Source organism: Pelecanus crispus, chromosome 6 (assembly GCF_030463565.1).
Source record: "Pelecanus crispus isolate bPelCri1 chromosome 6, bPelCri1.pri, whole genome shotgun sequence".
NCBI lineage: Eukaryota > Metazoa > Chordata > Aves > Pelecaniformes > Pelecanidae > Pelecanus > Pelecanus crispus.
The window spans coordinates 56545650-56567272 of NC_134648.1; the positions used below are offsets into that span (position 1 = coordinate 56545650).

The window sequence follows — 21623 nt, forward strand, 5'->3', positions numbered from 1 at the left end:
CAAATTCATGAGGATCTTGCTGAGAAATGGTGAATTCTATTCAGCACAGAGACTTGAGAAATTAATTCCAAGAGTGCCACGTTCATGTATTTGCTCCTTTATGACATTTGTTCACAATTCAAAGCACGAGTCTCTATACTTGTATTAACAAACCAGGCAAATCTGTCAAATTGTTTGACCAAATAACAGCTGACTTGCATCAAGATTTATCTGGGGCTTAGGCACTGTTTAGGCATGCAGAAGGACTCATGAGCAATAAATTGCTTTCTGTATACCTGAATTACATGCTGAACTCTGTAGGACCTTGTTCAGTAAATGCAGCCATAGCTGCAATTTTCAAGCACTTAAACCAAAGAAGAAATTTTACATGAGAAATGGAATTCATATTTTCTCAGTGTATTCCCGCTTTATCAAGCCGAGTGTTTTTAGCAGGCTCACCACTGCAGTATGTGAACACTTGGTATATTTTAAAGGATACCTATGGGAGCTCAGTTCCTCTCAGTGCACAGTTCCCTATTGTTCTGTAATGAACAATAAAGCAATTCAGATTGATTTGTTGCATCAATAGACAGAAATTCACAATAAAGATGAGGCCTGCCTTCAACAGCTTATTTCAGTGAGGTCTGAAAGCCATTTGTCTATATTATCATCACTTACGCTCTGTGTTGTGAGACCTAGGGTTGAGGGAAGTGGGGCTTGTAGCACCACATGACCTCCCTGGGCATTTCATTAAATTAAATAAATAGAAAAACTCTCACTGACTTCAGTAGGATCAGATATCACATGTCAGTTTCTAATAAAATAATATGCTTAAATGTTTACTCTTAAATGTAAAAGAGTAAACTTGAACATTCAGGTAGCAACCTATGGGATCTTGCAGAGAGCCCAACAGGAATAAGGAGAAAACCACATATGGGAATGGGCCAGTGTTCTTTGCTTTTGTGAAGTACTGCTCAAGCAATTGGAGGCAACTCCTCTCCCAGTTAACTCATGCCTTTCAGTTGCTGATCAGTCCCACTAGAGTCATTGCAGCTTGTTCATACTGGCCAGCGGTAGCGATTTAAGTTGGCTCCTCTCTCTCTTTGGCACTCGCAAGCAGTAGGGAGTGTGGAAAGAACTATGTCCTCAAGCAAATGCATTAAGAGCTCTGTTTTGGACCTAATTAAGTGGTGTTGGAAAAACATTGCACATTCAGTACTTTTAGAAGATTGCTTTGAGAAAAAAAGCCAACCTGCTAAATGCCAGCGAACAGCATCTGCCCCTTCACTGCAGTTCCCGGCATAGAATGTGCATCATCCCCAAATCAGGGCAGCAGTAATTTGGATGCACTGCCTTGCATAATGAATAATAAAACATACCTGTTTTCCTCCGCCTCCACAGCACAGTCCTCGTTGGCTGCCGCAGGCCTGCTCATCTAACGCAGCCCAGCCTTTTGAGGAGAGTATGTTGCAACTGGCTTTTTATCCATAAACATCAAGGCTCCCGTGTCCTGGCCGATGAAATACTACTGCTTCACCTCTCTCAGAAGTGTGAGGATGTGAAAACGTGTTATGGAAAGTTTCAGAGAAGAGACATAGCTAGCCATGAATTTCTGAGACCTGGTAAAGGCCAAGAGGGGACGCTGGGGAAGCTGACAGGACACGCACCACTGAAAAAATTTCTCAGAGCAAATGAATAGTGATTTAAATTATGTTGTTATTACTGTACTCCCACGACGACTCGTCTTTCCATCCCACCTTCATCCTGCTCTGACGGCGCCTGGGGCAGCAGCCATAGCTGGGAACCGGTGACAGGGACGGGACAGCAGGTCTGAGCTCAGCCCTCCATTTTTCGGGGAAGGGCAGGTAGCGGCGGGACCATCCCCGAGACGCTGGGCTCACCACCGAAACAAGCGGGGATCCTCGGCCAGAGGCACCTGACTGAGGCACAGCGCGGGAGCCCAGGGGGTCGAGGGCAGGAGAAGCAGTGGAAGAGACAACATTCCTGTTTCAAGCAAAGAATAAACCGGAGCGTACAGACACAGCCCCGTGAACAACCCCTGACAGTAATGCCGCCGTCCCTGGCCTAGCTCAGTGCTCCCGGGCAGGGGAGCGGGCCGGGGGGTGCCCACCACCAGCCCCCCCCCCAGCAGCCCCAAACACCCTCGAAGCCCCGGGGGGCACCGCCGGGGCCCGGGGCGGGCTCGTCAAGATCATCCGGCCCGGCAGCTGCCTGCTCGCTGCTCCGGCGGGATAACGTCCCCGCCTGGGGCGGGTGCTCCAGGGCTGCCCCGGGGCGGGCGGACCTCCGCCCTCCTCGTCCCTTGCGAGGCCGCCGCCGTTCCGCCGCCGGCCGCGGCCGCCAGACGCGCTTTCCCTTTAAGAGCCCGTTCCCGCCCAGCCCCGCCCGCCCGCCGCTCCCCGGCCCGCAGCCCTGCGGCAGCGGCACCGGTGCTGAGGCGAAGCGGTCGCCGCCGCCGTTACCGCGGCCGGGGGCAGGCGCTCCTCGGCGGCTGAGGGGCAGAGCGGGGCGGCAGCATGTCCACCAAGGCGGAGCAGTGTGAGTGGCGGGGCCAGGCGGCGCGGGCCGGGGCCTGTCCGAGGGGAGCGGGGGGCGGGCGGCCGGGGGCGCCTTCCCGCCGATGGAGCTGCCTGGCTGCCGGTGGCCCCGGCGGGGTAGCGCCGCCCGGCCCCCTACCGCGTTATGGGGCGTCCGCGCAGCAGCTAGCGCAAGGCGGGGGGCGGGGGGGGCTGCCTGCGTTCTGGCTCTTTCTGTCTCAGCCGCCGCCGAGTGCTTGGTGGCGGCGGCCCACGGAGCATCTCCCCTCCCGCCCCGCGCCTCGCTGGCGGCGTGGCCCTTCTGGGGAGGCGGCGTGTGTGTGCAAAGGCAGCGCCGGGGACCTGAGGGGGAGACATAAGGGATCGGGGGATGGGGGTTAAGATTGAGACCGGCGGCTTGGCCTTCGCCCCCCCGGCGGGAAGGGTCCAGCCTGCCCCGTCTGCCGGTGCTGTGCGTTGTCCCGAAGGATGTGCCCGCCTGAGAGACTGGAGATCGACTGTAGAGACCAGAGGTGACCCGTGCGTTGCCATCTTGAAGGTGGTCTTGCTGTGAGACAGAGAAGGGAGGTGTGCTGTCATTCTTGCCCGTGCTGTTCACCTTTTGAGTGAACGTAGGCTGGGTGTTACTGTCTGGCCTGCCACAGCCCCCAGGGTATCCCAGCAGGAGCCCCCCGGGTGCTGGTGTTCCCCTGCCCGGGGCCTGGCGTGCCTCCTCACAGCCACGGATGTTTTAACAACCATGTTGGCTAGATCTGATCACAGCAAGATTAGATGGCAGCGGTGGTTGGGACGTCAGCAGCTGGGCCATGCTAGTGTTCCCCACTGGTGATACTGCTGATAACAACTGGTGCCTCTGCAAGAGCCCTGCTGGGAGGCTTAAAGAACACCAGGGTAGTCGAGCTTGTCACCCGTATCAAAGCTACTTGCTCTCCTGATACAGTGTGATGGGTGTGAGCCAGGCAGTCTGCGACCAGTAGGTTGGATTGATGTTTGTCATGATGACGTGATGTGATCTGACACTTCACATGCTGAGACTTTCTGTCTCCTTCCTCCAGGTCACTGGGAAGGATCCTTGTATTTATATATGCCTGTGCTGAACTGTTCTAAGGAAAAGAATACTTGTATTTCTTTCCTTTAGGGTTTACTGCTTATTTACAGTGATGGATGATGTTGCTATTAAAATATTATGTGAGTGCTAATTTATTGCTGTAGTGATGCACTTTTGGCCTCATAACTACACAATGTCCTGACCGTGCCGCAGCCCTGAAGTGTGCAGTGTTTGGATCTGTACTGTTCTGTTCTTTCTGACCTTCCCCAGCCCCCACCTGAGTTCTGTAATTGTTTCTTCTTTCTTGTGATACTTATATATTAATTATGCTTCTTTCACACTGGCATGTGGAAGAATTTCTGCTGCCTTTCGTCCCAACACTGCCTTTGGCATTTTCTGCCTTTTCTATTCTGTCTTCTGTTTTCCATTCCTAATGTTTTTGGTCTGCTCTGTTTGAGCTTCTCTTTCATATTTTCTCCTTGGCTGTTTTTTCTTTTCATCCCCTTGTACTGTTCAAGACACTGCATCTTGCCCTGCCATGTCTCTGTTGCTCTCTGTTTTAAGATTTACTTGGGGTCCAGGTTTCAGATCTTTCCACCTCCTAACATTCTTTTTCATGATGCTCCAGGTAGAGTATTCGGTTAATGGACATATCCTGTGCGTTCTAACCTACTTGAATGTATTTTGTTTACCAAGGCTGCTCCCCTGACTAGTTCTTATGGCGTTACCAAATGTTTTTGTCTCTATATAACTTCAAGATTCCCTCACCTGCAGTTTTTGACAAATGGTGACGGACTGCGACAAGGATTATATTGATGTGCATATATCACTATCAGGCAAACTTTCAAACGCCAGCTGTTGCTGTTGTTGCTTCTGCCCTCATTGACTGACAGGCAAGAACCAGAATGTCTTGGGAAGGAGTCAAGTCACAAGTCATAATCTCAATATACCAAGAACAGCAGCAAAACACTACAAATGAGGAAACAGACTGATCAGAACAGAAGAGGCACTGCTCTAAATCTGTGGCCACCCCACAGCTCTTTGGCAGGCTGTATGAACAACAGATAAAATGGTGGCCATCTGGGAAATCGTCTCGAGAAGCCTCCCTTTTTTGTGACCACATGCATCTCGTATCTCATACCACCAGTATTGACAGTGGCTTTCATCATTTGACTCATCACGCCATGCCTGAGGTGTTCTATTGTATTCAAAGAAAATTAGTTCTTTTTCACCTTGAATAGCAGTAACTGGTGTTTAGTTGTGGTAAGTAATGTCCTGAGGATTCCTGATGCCTACTCTGTTCTTCTCCAGGACAGTGGAGCAACCAAGACCATCTTTAAAGACTACTAATGGTTTCACTCTTGATTCAGTGCTTACAAGGGGGCTAGGGAGTTTAGTTAGGTCTATGTAGATCCTAGAGAGACACTCAGCAAAGCACTGTGGAATAACTTTTTTATTTTCTTTTTTTTTTCTTTTTAAAATTTGTTTTATGTGATGACCCTATGACAATAGCTAAGTACTTCCACAGAGTGACATCACTTTTTGAAGTGTATCTCTGGGTGCTCAGAAACTCAGAAAATTGGGTCATTCACACACTTCTGTATCTTTAAAGTTGGCAAAGTTTTGCTCTGGGGCTTTCCTTCAGAAGTTTCTTTGTGTTCTGGGAGGCTGTGCTGAAATTGTCAGTATTCTGGGAAACAGAACTGAGAGGTGAGGTTAAAACCTTTAGCCTAAAGGTAATGTTAATATTTAGGCTTTATAAATAAGTTTTCTGGTTTGGTATTTTACCTGATACAATTGCGTGACAATGCTGATTAATAGAAATAAATAGATTTACTTCTCTGTTAAAAAAAAAAAAGTGATTCTAGGTATTCTATACCCTTGATTGAAAGTAAGTAGCTGTAGAGAGGCAGTTGTCTGAAATAAATCTAGACCTGAATTCTGACATCATCTTTGGCATTTTGTTAATCCAATTCACTTAGAGATATCTGACAGCAAACCATGGCAGCCACAGTAAACTGTGCATCTTGCCGGGAATTGTTCTTTGCTGGGTACTGTGAAATGTGGTCTGTTTTCTTTGCAAATATGCCTGGCTTCATACTCTTCCCCCCCCCAGCAAGAGAAAGTATATATAAAATCACAAAATATATTTAAGAAGTAATTCCTTTCTTAATCTAACCTAATCTAGATTAGCTTTTATAGGGGTCTTCATGACAGTAAAAAAACCCCAACAATAAAAAGTGTCTATCTTTAGATAATCTGGTAAACCGACCTGCAGCTCTGGGACTGAAACTGAGATAGTGGGCAGAAAGAATGAGGTGTGGGACAAGGAGGGGAAAACAGGTCTTGGACTGCTAAAATAAATGCTGTAACCTGGAGTGAAATACATCGTGACCAAACGTTACTACCCCAGTGGTTTTGGGGGCGTGTAGGAAGCTAGTTATGGCTGGTCTCACAGAGACAGGGGTGACCTACTGCAGAGCACAGTTCATGTGCCACTGGCCTGTGTGGAGGCCTGAAAGGCTCTGCTCTTGCTCCTAGCTGTACTGAGGTAATCTGAGCCCATGTGACAAATCTTTGTTTTCAGTTGCTTGGGGGGAAGAAAAGTAGTGATTGATTTTAATTGTCCATGAATGTCACCTTAAAATAAATTTGTGAAGTAACACTGAGGAAATATAATGAAAGTTGCTTATGCAGCCTTAGTTTACTACTTTTGCATATGCATTATGACAGTGTCCCTAATTGAATTTTTACTTGCTGTTTTCCCATAGATCCCAGCCCTATTCAGACATATGATGGGCTTTCTCCCTGTGATAAAGCAGGGTAATATCATGAGGGGAGACTTTTGTCTGTAGAAGCTTCACTTGCTGCAGAAATTGGGAGGATATGGTCAGTACAGCAGGAAACGGGAGAAAGGATGATCATGATGAGGGCAGTTGGGTGCCGGAAGGCTGGGTTTCTTGTCATGCAATTCAAGCAGTGTTCTTCACTTGATTATTTGAGTGTTCCTCATTTTACGGGTAACTGACTTGAAATTGTCAAACCTCATTTGTTGTGTGACTGAGCACTCACAGATGCTTTTGTTTATTCGACTGAAAGTCCAGTACATACTGCTATCTATTCTGGCAAGATGGCTCTCTCTCTCAAGCTGAGCCTCCAACAGCAGTTGCAGACACTTTGCTCTTGGGGTCTGTCCTTCAATCTTTTTCTGCAGTATGAATATAATGTCACCCCTCCTCATTCAATTTGTCAGTGATACAGAAAAAATCAGAATGCTCATGAAATGTTCAGATACAGTAGCAGCAAGAGGCATAGGGGTCTCTCTCAGGAAGTTAGTGCCTTTCTGTTCAGCGGAGGACTTAATGGTATTCTTTCTTTAATAAATGCCATTTGACAATGAGAGTAAAACAAAGTATTGACTGATTGCTCATTTAGGAAGCACAATTTATCTTCCACACTGAATGAGCCTTGTAGGGGAAGAAGGTATATCCTGGTGTAGTGAAAGACTGTCATAATCCATATGCTTAAGGGCTGAAGTCATTCAGAAGCATCTTCCCTTTTAACTGCCTATTACATAGTCTTGGTGCACTTTTAACATGATTAAGAGTTCCCAGCCAGCTCTGTTTTTACTGAGGCTGTGTCCGCACAGAGTGATGCTATGAACAACTGCTAAGCAGTCTAGCTGGAAGCGCAGTTGAGCTGGTGCAGCCTTCTGCCACAGCCAATGCACTTTGTTTCTCAGCACAGTTGATTAGTCTGAGCAGAGCAAAAAGAGTTGAGAGTGTGCCCAGGTGTCTCTGCATGAGACTGTCTTGTGCCATATAGGCAATGCAAGGCATTGCAGCTATGGTGGGTAGTCACTTGTTTTCCAATACTGAACAAGGATCTCTATTAGAAAATAAATGCACTATTATTTCTAAAAGAAACAAAAAAAATGGTTTCAGTAAAGGTGTAGAGCTTGTACTATTCTTTGAAATCCGCTCACCTGCTTGATCAGACTTCCTAAGACAAATAAAGAGCACAGATCTTTTCATCTCTTTAGTTCATTGCATAAAGTAAATGTATAGCCTAAAGTAGATCACATGAGCTGTCTCTGCCTTAGCTTATGTCTCTGCTTTGGCTGTAGAAATACTTATCTGTCTCACATGAACCTTCTGTGATCCAATGACTCATTCATTATAAATGAATCTTGAGATCCTTGGAGACACAGAAGAAGTGCAGGTTTTGGGTTTTTTTTTAAATTTGCTGGCACTAAGTTGGTCTAATACAGATACAGGCATTCACTTCCGTGTCTTCCTATTGGCACTCTTGCATTGGAGTGTCCAATTTATTCAGTCAAAATGGAAGGAATGTAGATAATTTTCTGGTTTTTACAATTTAGTTCTTAAATAAAAAAAGTGATCAGATATGGTAGGAACAGACGTGATTCTGTCAAAGTCTGCAAAAAAACTAAATGAAAGTTTTTGTGTTTGTTTTTTGTCTTTTATGTAGTTGCTTCCAAAATCCGTTACCTTCAGGAATACCACAACCGGGTTCTCCACAACATTTACCCTGTGCCCTCTGGAACTGACATTGCAAATACTCTGAAATACTTTTCTCAGACGTTATTGAGGTAAGTTTTAACTAATGCTCTTGAAGAAAAAAAGAGCTAAAGAATTGTAGGGGGTATTGATTGACTTTGAATTGGTTGCAAGATTTAATGGGTCAATGCTCAGCCAAAAAGAGTCAGAGCATAATTAACAAAGGAATGGTATGAATTAATCTCTTCAGTGGCTGTTGCCCAATTTGCCCAGTTGAGCTGCTTATTGAGTGGCTGATTCTAAAATAAACTTGGTTGATTACACATTTGCTTGGCCCTCCCAAGACTTAGCTGAATGCACAAAACATGCTGAACTTGTGAAGAAAGGAGTTTGTGACCTACAGAGTTTTAGATGTATATACTCATGACCTCCTTGACAGTCCTGGTGCCTCAGGATCCTAGAGCAATGAGCCAGATGAGCAGAACTAGGTTCTTACTGTGCCATAGTTCAGCTGGCTGTCAGTTTGGATTCTGGTTCAGTCCCTTGTAACAATACAAGTAGACACAGAGTTTGTATACAGATCTGGATTTGGATGGCAACAGCAGGTCAGGATTGTTCTGACCCGGGGTTTTGATTTAGCCCAATATTTAGTAATAATATAGAGTACTAAATACCATACTGTCGTGGTTTAACCCCAGCCAGCAACTAAGCACCACGCAGCCGCTCTCTCACTCCCCCTGCCCCAATGGGATGGGGGAGAGAATCGGAAGAGTAAGAGTGAGAAACACTCCTGGGTTGAGATAAGAACAGTTTAATAATTGAAACAAAATAAAGTACAACAGTAGGAGTAGTAATAACAATATAATAATAACAGTAATAATAATATAGTAAGCAAGTGATGCACAATGCAATTGCTCACCACCCACTGACTGATACCCAGACAGTTCCTGAGCAGCAATCGCTGCTTCCCGGCCAACCCCCCCAGTTTATACACTGAGCATGATGTCATATGGTATGGAATAGCCCTTTGGGCAGTTTGGGTCAGCTCTCTTGGCTGTGCCCCCTCCCAGTTTCTTGTGCACCTGGCAGAGCATGGGAAGCTGAAAAGTCCTTGGCTAGCATAAGCAGTACTTAGCAACAACTAAAACATCAGCGTGCTATCAGCATTATTCTCATCCTAAATCCAGAACACAGCACTCTGCCAGCTACTAGGAAGAAAATGAACTGTATCCAAGCCGAAACCAGGACGCATACGATTACAGAATACATTTTGAATAGGAAATACTACCTCTTGTCTTGATAAAAAGATATGAAAAATTGTAAGACTTAATTAGGAATGACATACATTCCACTGTGCTACCTAGTGGATTCATATTTTCAAATTGTTTTTAAAATGGCTCTTGACAGTGAAGACATGATTTTGTCTGCTCGCGTTTTGGCTGGCACTGGTTTTCACATCCAGGAAAATGCAGTTAAAGCTGCATTTCTATGCATAGCTTCCTGATTTATACCTGGAAAGATTGTCCCTGCTGTCAGAAGCTAGTTTGGAAATACAGCTTTTTTTGCCTTATTTCTTGAGGAAACATTATGAAATACAATTAACCCATATATTTTTACACATAACCCCTATGATGTAGATAAGTTGAGAAGCAAGAATTTAAACTTGAAAGAGTGACAGTAGTTAATTCTAACATTCATTTAAAGTGCCTGGGATGTATCAGAATTCTTTCCTTCTTACAAACAAGTTAAAGATACATAGACAGAAATACTCATTATCAGTGGAACACCTGTTCACTGCAAACTTAAAAACCTCCTGTTTTGAAAATTTCAAGAGTAGAATTGTTTAACCACTGTGAAATTTCTTTCCCTCATCATTTAGAGTGTTAAAGAAACTTAGGGCAATGAGTAGGGCTTTTTTTAATGATTAATAAATTAAATTTTGTCTCATCATATTGCAGCAGTGGGAAAAAATGTTCAAAGTCACTGAAGATATCTCTGAAGTGTGGCTCTGTTCCCACATCAGGCTGTTTTGATGGATTATTTGTAGAACACACGCACAAATAGCATTTTAAGTAACATTCTGTATGACAAAACAGCCTCTGCTTAAATGCTGTGGGCCTTTAAGCTGTTAAAGCAAGAAAGTTGGACTTGATTCTGAACATTTTCTCTCTGTAGCACTTGCTAGCTACAGCTAAATGAGATCTGTTTCCTTTTGGGCAGAAGTCCATTGGGACAAGATAGATTTAGAGTCTGCTGCTTAAAGAAAGTGTCTTTATACCACCCTGTTGTCTTCATCTTTCTAAGCAGTACAGCTGACGTGTCCTGTGTGACAAATTCTTCACACTCCATGAGCAGTGATTTTTCTGGCCTTACTGAAAAAGCTTTATACTTACCAACTATGAGAGCAGATAAGAAACTGGGGCAGCAATTGCACAATTGAGCAACGCCATTTCGTTATTTCCTGTTCAGAATGGGACTGAACCAAAATCCTCCTGTTGATAATGCTGAACCTCATGGGACAGAAGCGACACTCGTATCTGATATACACAGGTCTACACAAATGACTTTGTCCTTCATGATCTGGGATCTGATCAGCCTCAGCTAAAAGGGCACCAGAATTTGAAGCCAAAACTTGGATTTAAATTTAAGCGGACTGAGTTCTGATACTCAGCAAGGTCAAATCCACATTCTAAATCCCCGTAACTGCGGAATATGAGCTGTGAGTCAAAGCCTGAGTGCTGTGGTTGAACCAATGTAAGTTTATACACTTGCTGATACTAAGAAAGAAGCTGGATAAAAAAGCAAAACAGAACACACCCTGTATTCAGTGTGGCAGATGGAAAGAAGGAAACTCCCACCCACTGTGTGCAGATCTCTGCAAGATTTACCCTAAAACTAACCAGACTGGCTAAGAACCTTTCTGAAGAGCGTGTTCAGAAATTTCCTTGAATATTTTGCATGCTGAGTCTTCTTTCTGCCTCCTACACTGAGACTCTGTTGTGCAAGGTTTAACATCAATGATAGAAGTACATGGTGGAGGATAATCTTTCTAGCTTGAGACAGACAGAGCATATGCAGTGAATTTGGGCTGCTCAGAGAATACTGATCAAACAGTAGCAAAAATGCCCATTGATTTCTGGAGATTTTGGATCTGGTCTTCAGTTTGCTTGTGCTCATCTACTATTTTAAAATAACTTTAAAAAATATTTCCCAGTTTGCTGTGTACTCTTTGCAGCTGAATTTTTTATGATAAACGTTTCTTGATGAACATATGTAGTCAAAGGAATAATGGAGGAATAGTGATTAGTCAGAGAAATTCCATATGATGATTGGGTTTTACAGATGTAGCTTTTACAGTTTATTATACTTTTTACCTTTCCATGTTATGGACACGTTGGCTGTGTTCTTTGCAGTGGGACATGCCCACTGCTTTGGATCACATTCATATCTGGTGTCATTCTGCTAGCTATAGTTGGATTGCGTAAGGGATTAATTTGCTCCTTTGCTCTGTACATAGCCTCAATAAATTACAAGCTCAGGGGTGGGGGGAACAGATGTGGAATGGCTGAAGAAAATAAATTCCTTATTTCTATGAACAAACATCACATAAAATCACCGTACACAATGCATAGCACATTGATTCATTTAGTTCTTCCTTAATTTTCTCTTTGGGCAAAAGCATTTCTTTACATTACAGCATGAATTTGTTTCATGCCCTGCTCATTTTCAGTGTTTTCTCCCTCATTTGAGGAATGATCTAAGACTTAACAAACATCTTGCAGAACAGCTCATTCTTTCACATTTTCTTGGAGAAAATTCTCCATATGTATTTCTAAGTAAAATGTTTTTCATAAGGAATAGTTATAAATGCCCAGTGGCTAATTAATGGTCAAGCTTGTTTTGCTGCCTTGGTGAGATGCCATTCTCTTGTAGGAATTTTAGGAGACTTTCCTGGAAGGCAGGAGTTTTGGGATAGATTGGCAGCAAAGATTTACATATCTTGAAACAAGACCTGGTAGCTTCGTCACTTGTCATGGAGCAAGTTCAGTATGGAGTTATGATCTGCAGACACTGCAGGTTCTCAGTACTTGGTTTGAACAGGAACAGGAGCAAACTGCAATCATTGTGTCTTGGTCTTAGGGGACTTCCTAGATTTTCAGTTTTGACTCTTCTGCTTATTGCTTTTAAAACATATAGGTCAGGCAAAAGCCTGCATCTGAAAGTTGTTTTTTTTTGATTTTTTTTTTTTTCTAAATTTGGCGTGGTTGCAGCTGGAATTTAGATGTGGTCTCATTGCTGTTCCTGAAGTGAACAGAAGGATGCCCTGATCAAGATACAAGATGATGTGCTTTGGCTTGTAATCCAGATGTGCTTTGGCCTGTAATCCATAGATGGGGCCAAAGCTCAGTGTTAAAAGGAAGGGAAGCCTATAGTGTAAGCTCTTCATCACTGCCTTAGACTTTCCAAAGCAAGCATTAATTAATACAGTAATATCCTTTCTGGAAATAAGTGTGCTTGAAGTGATGTGTTGGCAAGTAAAGGGATGGGTAATAGGTATCATCTGTTGGTAGACTGGGAAGGAATGTAAGCTAGTACCTGCATATCTCTAAATATGAGCTGCAAAGTACAGCAAATGAACATCAAGCAAATAAAAAGGAATCAGCACTCTGATCACTTGTTTTTAAAGTCATACTAGATCTTAGGCAATTTTCTGATACGATTTCATAAATACTGTCATGACAGTCACCATGTTTCTTGTACTGGACATTGGGTAACAGAAACCAAAATAATCTGCCAAATGTATAAGGCACAATAAAAAAGGAAAGAAAAAGTATGTAGTTTCTTAAAGCAGACTGTCTGCCATCTCTGACTGTAAGTGTGATGTGATAGTAGCCACTTGGCATAAAACTGTACTTGTAAAAGTGTTTTTTATATATATAGCAAATGAATGACACCTCCTCTTATAAGCACCTTAGCAAAGAGTTTAGCTTACTTGTGTGAATTGTTGAATTGACTTGTGAGGTAAGATGTATCTGTGCTAAGGTGATTATATGATAGGGATTTCTGTACTGTTAAAGAGGACAGAGGTTTCCGGAAGTGCTCCCTCTTGACATAACTCTGCTCTTCATTAGTCAGTGGAAATTTTAATGCCACTGACTTGTCTTTTATAAGTTTTGACGCTGAATTTGGGAGCAGAGTTAAGCCAACAGCAACTGCTTTTGGAAATCCCAACCATTGAGAGGTGCAAAACGTGCTTAAAAAAGAAAGCATTGTGTGTGGTTTAATACATTTAAAAGGTATATTATATTTTATAGGCACATATGAATATTATGAACTAACCCTATAATTGCCTGATAACTAAAATATAACACTGCTTAAGTGACAATTTATTTAAAATAGTGGGTTTTATTTTTTAATACATTAGATTAACATGTTTACAACCATGTTTACAACATTCTTAAAACGCCATAACAAGCTGGTTGACGTATAGCCTCTATTTTGATTCCCACTAAATCCTTTTTATTTTTTGAAATTATCTCTCCTTTAGTTTATAGTGAGTTTTGTTGAATAATAACGTAAGTAACAGCAGGAATGTATGGTAACATACTGTCTGATCTGCAGTTACATAATTGGTCTTGCTTGCTTAGCCCTTAGATTTTTGAAGGTAACTATTTACTCAAGGAGTGTTTGTATTCATAAAGTAAAATGTTTCCTCCCTAAACATGGGCAAAATTAAACCCACACATAAACAACCATTATCATTAGCTCACAAACATATGCTAAAGACCATCTACTATATATTATTTTACAAGTTTTCCGAATGTAGTTTAGTTAACATTTTAGAAATATTATATTATTTCTAAATCCATGTGCCTGTTTAAACTTCATTATCTCAAATGATACTGAGTGAGTGGTCATGAAACAGTATCATAAAATACATACAGACATTATTTTAATGCAATAAACATGTGATTTTTAAGACTATCTTAACAAACACACATGTTTATTCTTTGCTAAAACATGTTTCTGCAAGTGCCACACCTATATTTTGCATGTTTTCAGTCAGTTGGTTCAAAAGACTATAGGGGGGGAAGAAATAAATCTCTCAAAATCTCAGAGCAAAATACCAGCCGATTTTGACACAGCTATTTTTACATAGCAAACACTTTTAATTCTCAAAATTTTTCTTAACTGTGAAACATGGGTAGGGCACTGAAACATGCATTTTTATATTTTTGCTCCTTATGAACCAGATAACACATGAGATGCAATGAAATTTTCCTAGGTGTCAATTTTTAATTCTCTTATCTTCAAGCATGAAAGTGAATGGTTGCTAGATTTGTAGACAAACTGGTTTCGGTAGCGATTGCATCTTATGTGGGATGTATCTGGTGTTTTATTATTTGTTTTATAGTGTCATTTCAATGTAATGTGCTGTTCTTTGTGTCTTTGTTGTCTCTTTTTTTTCTTTGTCCCCCCAACAGCATTTTGTCCCGCACAGGGAAGAAGGAGAATCAAGATGCCTCCAATTTGACAGTGCCCATGACCATGTGTCTTTTTCCTGTGCCATTCCCACTCACCCCATCTCTAAGACCACAGGTCAGTTCCATCAACCCTACTGTTACTCGCTCCCTCCTTTACAGCGTCCTGCGAGATGCTCCATCTGAACGTGGCCAGCAAAGTCGTGATGCTCAGTTATCAGACTACCCATCTTTGGACTATCAAGGACTTTACGTGACACTGGTGACACTGCTGGATCTAGTTCCCTTGCTACAACATGGTCAACATGGTAAGCAGGCCCTTGAACCCCTCCAGTATGCTTAACTTCAGTGCTGTGAATCCATGAATGATGCATAAATGCAGTAGAAGAGATGGGCCTAAACTGACCTGGATCTGGAATTCGAATCTCCTGGGATGTGTTTATATCCAAGTGTTTGGTTTGACTTTCTTAAATAAAAGATTTTTTTTTTTTTTTTTGCTAACTGTGGATTTGGGTTTGAATTCTGAGGTTGTCTGATTTTTAGTGTTATGCTGGTGTATGTAACTAAAATACAATGGTATGTAACAAAAATAATACAGATGAGTCTAAAAAAATCTGGATTTTGAATTTGAATCTGCTGGGATATCTTCAGACTGGTCTTTTTGGGGTGGCTCTCCTAAAAAGGCACAGATTGCTTGCAAATGTGTATCTGGCCTATAACGAATATGCAGATTGAGTGTTTTGGTGAAGGTCCATCTCTAAATAGCACATAGTATACACACAATTGAAGAAAAACCGTGGTAATGGTGATTTGAGATGGCTTTAAAATATTCTTGGGTAAAAAGATAGCAAATCTCTGTCTGACTTACAGAAAAGCCGTATTTTCTTATGGTCTGGATTAGTTAATAACAAGATTTTTTGTGACTGTTGTATTTATATTGTTTTCCTTCAAGTTCTGCATATGTCTGGCTTCTTAGTCTGTGGCTTTCCATGCTGGAATTCAGGAGCCCAGTGTTCTCCCTATGTTACCTAAGCCAAATATTAATTTTCACCATGGCATCAGGGTGTATTACATAGTTCAGTATAGGAAGATTGTTGTCAGTCTGATACACTGCTGAAATTCTTTAGGACGAAAGTTGTTGCTGAATTCCTTCTGAGTTGGCAGCAGAATGTTTTGAATCAAAGACTACTGCGCTAGGAAATGGTATGATCATACAAGAGGGGGGCTGCTAGCAAGTTATAGACTTGTTGACTTAACTTCAATTTCTAGAAATGGTGGAGTTAATTATCAAAACAGTCTTTTTCTGAAAAGGTAACATGGTGATAATTAACAACCAATGGAGACCTGTAAAGAACAAATAACATTGAGCAAACATAATCTCCTTTTATGGCAGCACAATGGCTCTCCTGGTGGGGTTTTCCTGTCCTTAGTCATGCTTTTGTTGCTGTGTCACTTGACATCCTAATAGGCAATCTGGGACATATGGTCCCCTCTTGAGTGAGGAAAACACTCCAGGAGTAATTACCAGTGGCTCTTGTCAGCTGGAAGGGTATACCAAGTGGGAATCTTACAGGAGTCTGTGCTGGGTCTAGTGTTATTAAATATTTTAATTTTTTTACTTGGCTGATAGAAATGAGAGAGCACTTTGATTTGCAGAGGTTGTCAAGATGGCGAATAGCGTGTCCTTTGTGTGAAAGATACCCGATTCAAAACAATCTTGGCAAATTGCTTTCTGTTTTGAAACACCTTCAAAGGAGAAATGTAAAATACTGTGTTTAAGCGGGAGGAATCAATGGCAGAAATGAAATGGGGAAATACTAGTTTGAAAGCCATACTGCAGAGATCTGGGTGTTACAGTAGATCAGAGGCAGACCATAAGTCATTAATGTGTTAGTATTATTCTAGCAATATGTATACAGGTGTTTTGTGTATGAGACACCCGAGGCATTTTGTTTATCATTCTAACAGCCCTAGCAAGGCCTCAGCTGGAGTAAAATTTTCAGATTTGTCCATCTGGCTTCAAGAAAGACATGGACCATTTGGGAGGAGTCCAGGAAAAAGAAACAAAAATGATTTGAGGTCTAGAAAATGTGAACAGTGAGGAAAAATGGAAAGAATTTGGTTTGTCTACCTTAGAGAAAAATGGGAGACGATTTTTATATACAAATGTGTAAAGGTTGCTGCAAAGAGAAATAAACTAAACCAAACTATTTGTGGTTACAGTTGATCAGGGTAAGAAATTAGAGGCTTAAACTACAGCAATGGAAATGTGAAGAAAAAAAAAAAGGCCTTTTTATGATAAAGATGATTAAGCACTAGGATGCTTTGCTAGGAGGAGGAGTGAACTGTCTTGCAGATTTTTAAGAACAGTTTAGATAAATATCTGCCAGGTTGATTTGGTTGACTCATGCTTGGGGCAAGGGGAGGTCACTTGCTATTTTCTATGGTTCTGTGTACAGAGAATTAAATTTTGCAATACAACTTGTTATTTATTTCTCCCTCAGCTTAGCATTTGACTAAAACATTTTTTTTTTTAATCAGAACAATCAATGCTGTTTGGGTAAGTAGAGCTGGTGTGCTAGGCAGTCCTGAGCTTTGGTCCAATCAGATTATACAAAATTCTTAATGCTTAGCTGGTAAATATGTGTTGCAAGAGAGAAACACTCTGTAGCATTAAGCATCTAGTTAGACGCTTGCATAGAAGGCTTGCCAGAACCACTGAAATGGAGTGCTAATTTTAATACTTACTATGACTCATGATGTTTACAGCACTTTACAGAAGCAGTTTTAAATCATCCTAGTTGTACAGATGAGTCTGAAGGCCTGTGTAACATACTTAAGGTTACGGACTGAGTAACAAAAGGAATCCCTGTCATGCAGGGGCAAAGCCCTGTGATGTATTAGGATCATCATAGAGGTTCAGACTTCTGTTTCACTGAGTGCTGTAACCTTTCTTGGAGGGCTGTTGGCCCCAGCTCAGTTCCTCATTTGGAAGAGGGTATAAAGATGCCACAGTGCCCAGGTACACAATAACATATCCCTTCCCTTTGGATCTTGAAATGTTGCATTTCTTAAGTATCCCTTCCAAAGAGTTGTAGTATAATTAATTAGAGTAAGTATGGAAATTCTTGATAAATATTCCTTTCCTTTTAAGCCTTGGCCATTTTTGGCCTCAATGTCTTCCCAGGAAAACAAGATCCATAGTTTAATCACATGTTTTTTGAAAAATACAGTGATGCTTCCTGTAGTGTCTATGTGGGGGCTACTTTGCACCTCTCTTGAGGGTAATTAAGATCAAAATACTATTTTTCTATGGCTGGTAAAGACTAGAATGTTTTTTGCAAAAGCAGGCCTTTCAATACCAAAGTGCATATCAAATTCTGATAACATCTCTGCTTAAATGCAGGCCACTGTATGTTAATCACTGTATGATTAAAATCAACATTGATTTTAATCAATGATTTTACTGGCTGTGGTATTCATATTCCCTCCAAACTCTTCTGAGTACTGTTGAACAGCAGTTTCCCTCCATTTTAGGAGAGGCTTAAAAATGATGGGTGAAGTCGCTTGTCTGTAGTGATTAACTTCCCAAATTACTTTGAGGGGAAAACTTGAATTAAATGTAATTTTTTAATACAGTTTTGTAAACAAAACAGTACATAGTCATAACTATTTTTCCATTGTAATGATTCTGTATTTATTTCATTTTATTCAACAGATCTTGGGCAATCAATTTTTTACACTACTACATGCTTACTTCCTTTTCTCAATGATGATATTTTGAGTACTTTACCCTATACAATGATTTCAACACTAGCTACCTTTCCTCCATTTCTGCACAAGGATATTATAGAGTATCTCAGCACATCTTTTCTGCCTATGGCTATATGTAAGTAGAACTCATTCCAGTATTGTTACATCTCAGAAAATGTGGTGCGCTGCTATAATAGTATCAGACTGTAGAAGTCAAAGTTTGATCTGTCATAGAAATGTAATGGGACATCAGTCTACTGTATGTGTGTATCTGTGTAAAATAATTCCATGTGACTTTTTCAAAGGGAAATAATTCTATAATTTTTATTTATTTATTATGCTCTGTTACTGTGTGAATTCTTCCTTCATTTAAAGGTGAAGTTTAGCTTCTTTAAGAAATACACTGTTTTCAGACTCATAGAACTGTCAGTGCCAGCAGTAGGCGTTTCGAATACAGAATCAATGGACAAAACTGCTCCTGAGAAACGATAGATGCAATAGCAACATAGGTAATTTTTGCATCTGGACTAAACCTGGATGTACAAGAATGACTCTTCTCAATATAATGATGTGATGAATTTTTGGTTTTTCTCCCTCCCTCTCTTCTCAGAATTTTCTCTTTAAGTTTTGTACTAAATAGCTGTGCCTGTAATGTCTCCTATCCATAAGTGTTAAGACTGAATCTGACAGTGCCTGCCTTTTTTTCTTTCTTCTTTTTTCTTTCCCCCCCCAAGGGTTCCACATGATTCCATAATTTCATAATCCCTGCAGAATGTGAATCCTGAGGTGTGTTCTGAATGCTCATCTATGTACCTGATAAAAAGCTTGATGGGATTTCAGTAGTAACAAGAAATTTAACCATGTTCTGCAGATGGAAGCACTAGGATTAATATTAAAAGTCAGTTTTAACCAACAAGCCTTTTAGTGTGTAGGGTGATCAAACACTGGAACAGTTTGCCAGAGAGGTTGTAGATTCTCTATCCTAGCAGATGCTCAAAACACAACTGGACACGGTCCTGAGTACCTGCTCTAGTTGGCCTTTCTTTGAGCAGGGCGGTTGGACAAGGTGATCTCCAGAGGATCCTTCTAACATCAACCGTCCTGTGATTGTGTGAGAATGTCTCCTCCTTATCTGTATTCCAGACCTTTAAGGAAAAATAACAACTTTGTACAAAGATCAACACTGATGTCTTTTAAGGATGTAGAAGATGCTGTTAGAACATGGAAAGAAGCATGGTCCAGTGTTTTGAGATTAAGATTTTATGGAAATTTACCACCTACATTTTCTGGCTCTACCAGTCAGTGATCTTGGAGAAATTCCTTAACTGTTCTGTACCTCAGTTTTCCCATGTAAAACAGTCCCTTGTAAGACATGGCTGTGATGTTTTCTCTGTTAACTTTGACAGGTCTAATAACAGTATGCAAATGAAAATTACTAAGATACATTTCATACATACATGCAATAGGTCCTCTTCGGGTTGAGAACAGAATGTTTCATTAAACTCCTTTTTCTTCCATTACTGTTACCTATTAAAGAACAGCTGGTGTAGGTGACTTAGCCTTTCCTGTCTATCTTCAGATCTGTAAAACTGTTCTCCAGAACAACAGATTGAGCCAAATCTTTGGTTTACTTAGATAGGTACTATTCCCCAACTGCCCTTGACAGACATTGTATCCATGTAGAGCATGGGAGCAACCTTTGTCATGCTGTCTTTTTTGTCAGTTTTGGTTAGATCTCTGTATGAAACCAGTCTACTGCTCTTTAAATTTAGCTTCTGGTACTGTGCCTTACTTTTCTGCTGATGGCCACATTTTAATTGCCCTGTTAGAGCTGCTGAGTGTTTTGCAATTTAAATCCATACAAATAGACCTTGCTGTAATAATTTGGGGGGTGGGGGTGGGGGGGCGGCTCATGTGTATGGATGAGATTCAAAAAAGAATGAAAGAAGTGCAATGTAGAGTCTTTCCCTACCGGGAATGATCTGGCCCTTTATAAGACAAGTGCAAAACCTTTCCTTCCCCTAGTGCTCAGCTTTGAGTCAAACCAAAAGGGAGGATACAAGACATTGTGTAAGCAGCTGGAGAGCCAGATGGGAGGGATGAAAGCATCTCACTGAACTGGTAGCTACAGTTCTGTGCTTCTATCCCAAATGCTTGGTATTTGGGTCCTGGCAGTCATGCTTGGGAAAGTGCTGTGAGTGAGGATGGGGAAGATACATGCCACATCTCTGTGTAGGAGGTTGCCTTCAAAGCCGTATTGCCGTGTTATAGTTCAGCAAATAAACAGCTACAGTCTGCGCGGTTTTTCCGAGTATACCATTTAATACTAACCACTTCATAGGAGACCAGAAGGAACTCTAGCCACTTTATGTATGAAATCAAAGTTACAACAGCTTAGCTACACTTTAGTGCTACTGTTTTTCATAATCTTCACACAGTTCACATAACAAGGGGGACTAATTTTTCTGGTATGTAGCTATAACTTGAACGCATAACGTGCTCCCTGAGAAGTAATCTGTGCCATACACCAACAGCCAGCAGCTACCACCAGCCCTTCATCAGTGTACCTTAACAGCAGGCTTTCCATTTTTTCTTGTTTCTTTACCCTCCACTTCCTTCTTACCTTTCCTACAATCCAAGCCCTAGGTGCACTTGACTATACATGTGACATTGTTTTGACCAGTCTGTGGGTTCTGAAGGAATGTGCCTGAGAAGATCACTGTCTTTGGTTAATGCAGCTCTGAGAATGAAATCTTACTGATCTGGAAAACCAGGTGTGCGCTCTGTGAAGCAATACCATATTCTCAGTCATCTTTCTCTTCCAGCAGAAAAGGGGTTTCACCCCTTCCAATACAGAATGTTTCTAGTTTTTTAGGGTTAGGAATTTTATTTGCATCAGTTGGAATTGGTTATATGCTATTCTCACCTAATTTTCCTTGTTATACAATAGAAAATGTTTTCTTTTTTTTCCTTTCTTTCAAGTGGGATCCTCAAAAAGAGAAGGTGTTCCAGCACATGTCAATCTATCTGCATCATCTATGCTAATGATTGCAATGCAGTACACGTCAAACCCGGGTACGTGTAAACATGCAACATGGTATCATTCTCTCTAAAACATGAGTCATGAAGTACTGTGTCAAATGCAGTCAGAAAAGTTCAGATGGGAAAAATCTGTTTCACTATCCAACACAGGATGAAAAATAAGTGATTTTAGTCAAAATGAATTTCTGAGCATCATGCTTGAAGTAATCATTATGTAGATAAGAGATCTCATTGTGGTGAA

General features: G+C 41.4%; 1 protein-coding gene across 3 annotated transcripts in view; it reads left to right on the top strand.

Annotated features, from left to right (window-relative positions):
• Positions 1-2516: 2516 nt before the first annotated feature.
• The window catches only part of UNC79 (unc-79 subunit of NALCN channel complex), a 112832-nt gene continuing 93725 nt past the window's right edge, over positions 2517-21623 (top strand). For 2 of the 3 annotated variants that reach the window (XM_075712410.1, XM_075712411.1), the window contains exons 1-5: positions 2517-2538; positions 8077-8197; positions 14591-14895; positions 18306-18476; positions 21323-21415. In XM_075712410.1, coding sequence (XP_075568525.1) covers positions 2517-2538; positions 8077-8197; positions 14591-14895; positions 18306-18476; positions 21323-21415 — 712 coding nt within the window. Of the gene's footprint in view, positions 2539-8076; positions 8198-14590; positions 14896-18305; positions 18477-21322; positions 21416-21623 lie in introns of those variants that run through there. The other variant, XM_009478453.2, reaches the window with a different exon arrangement.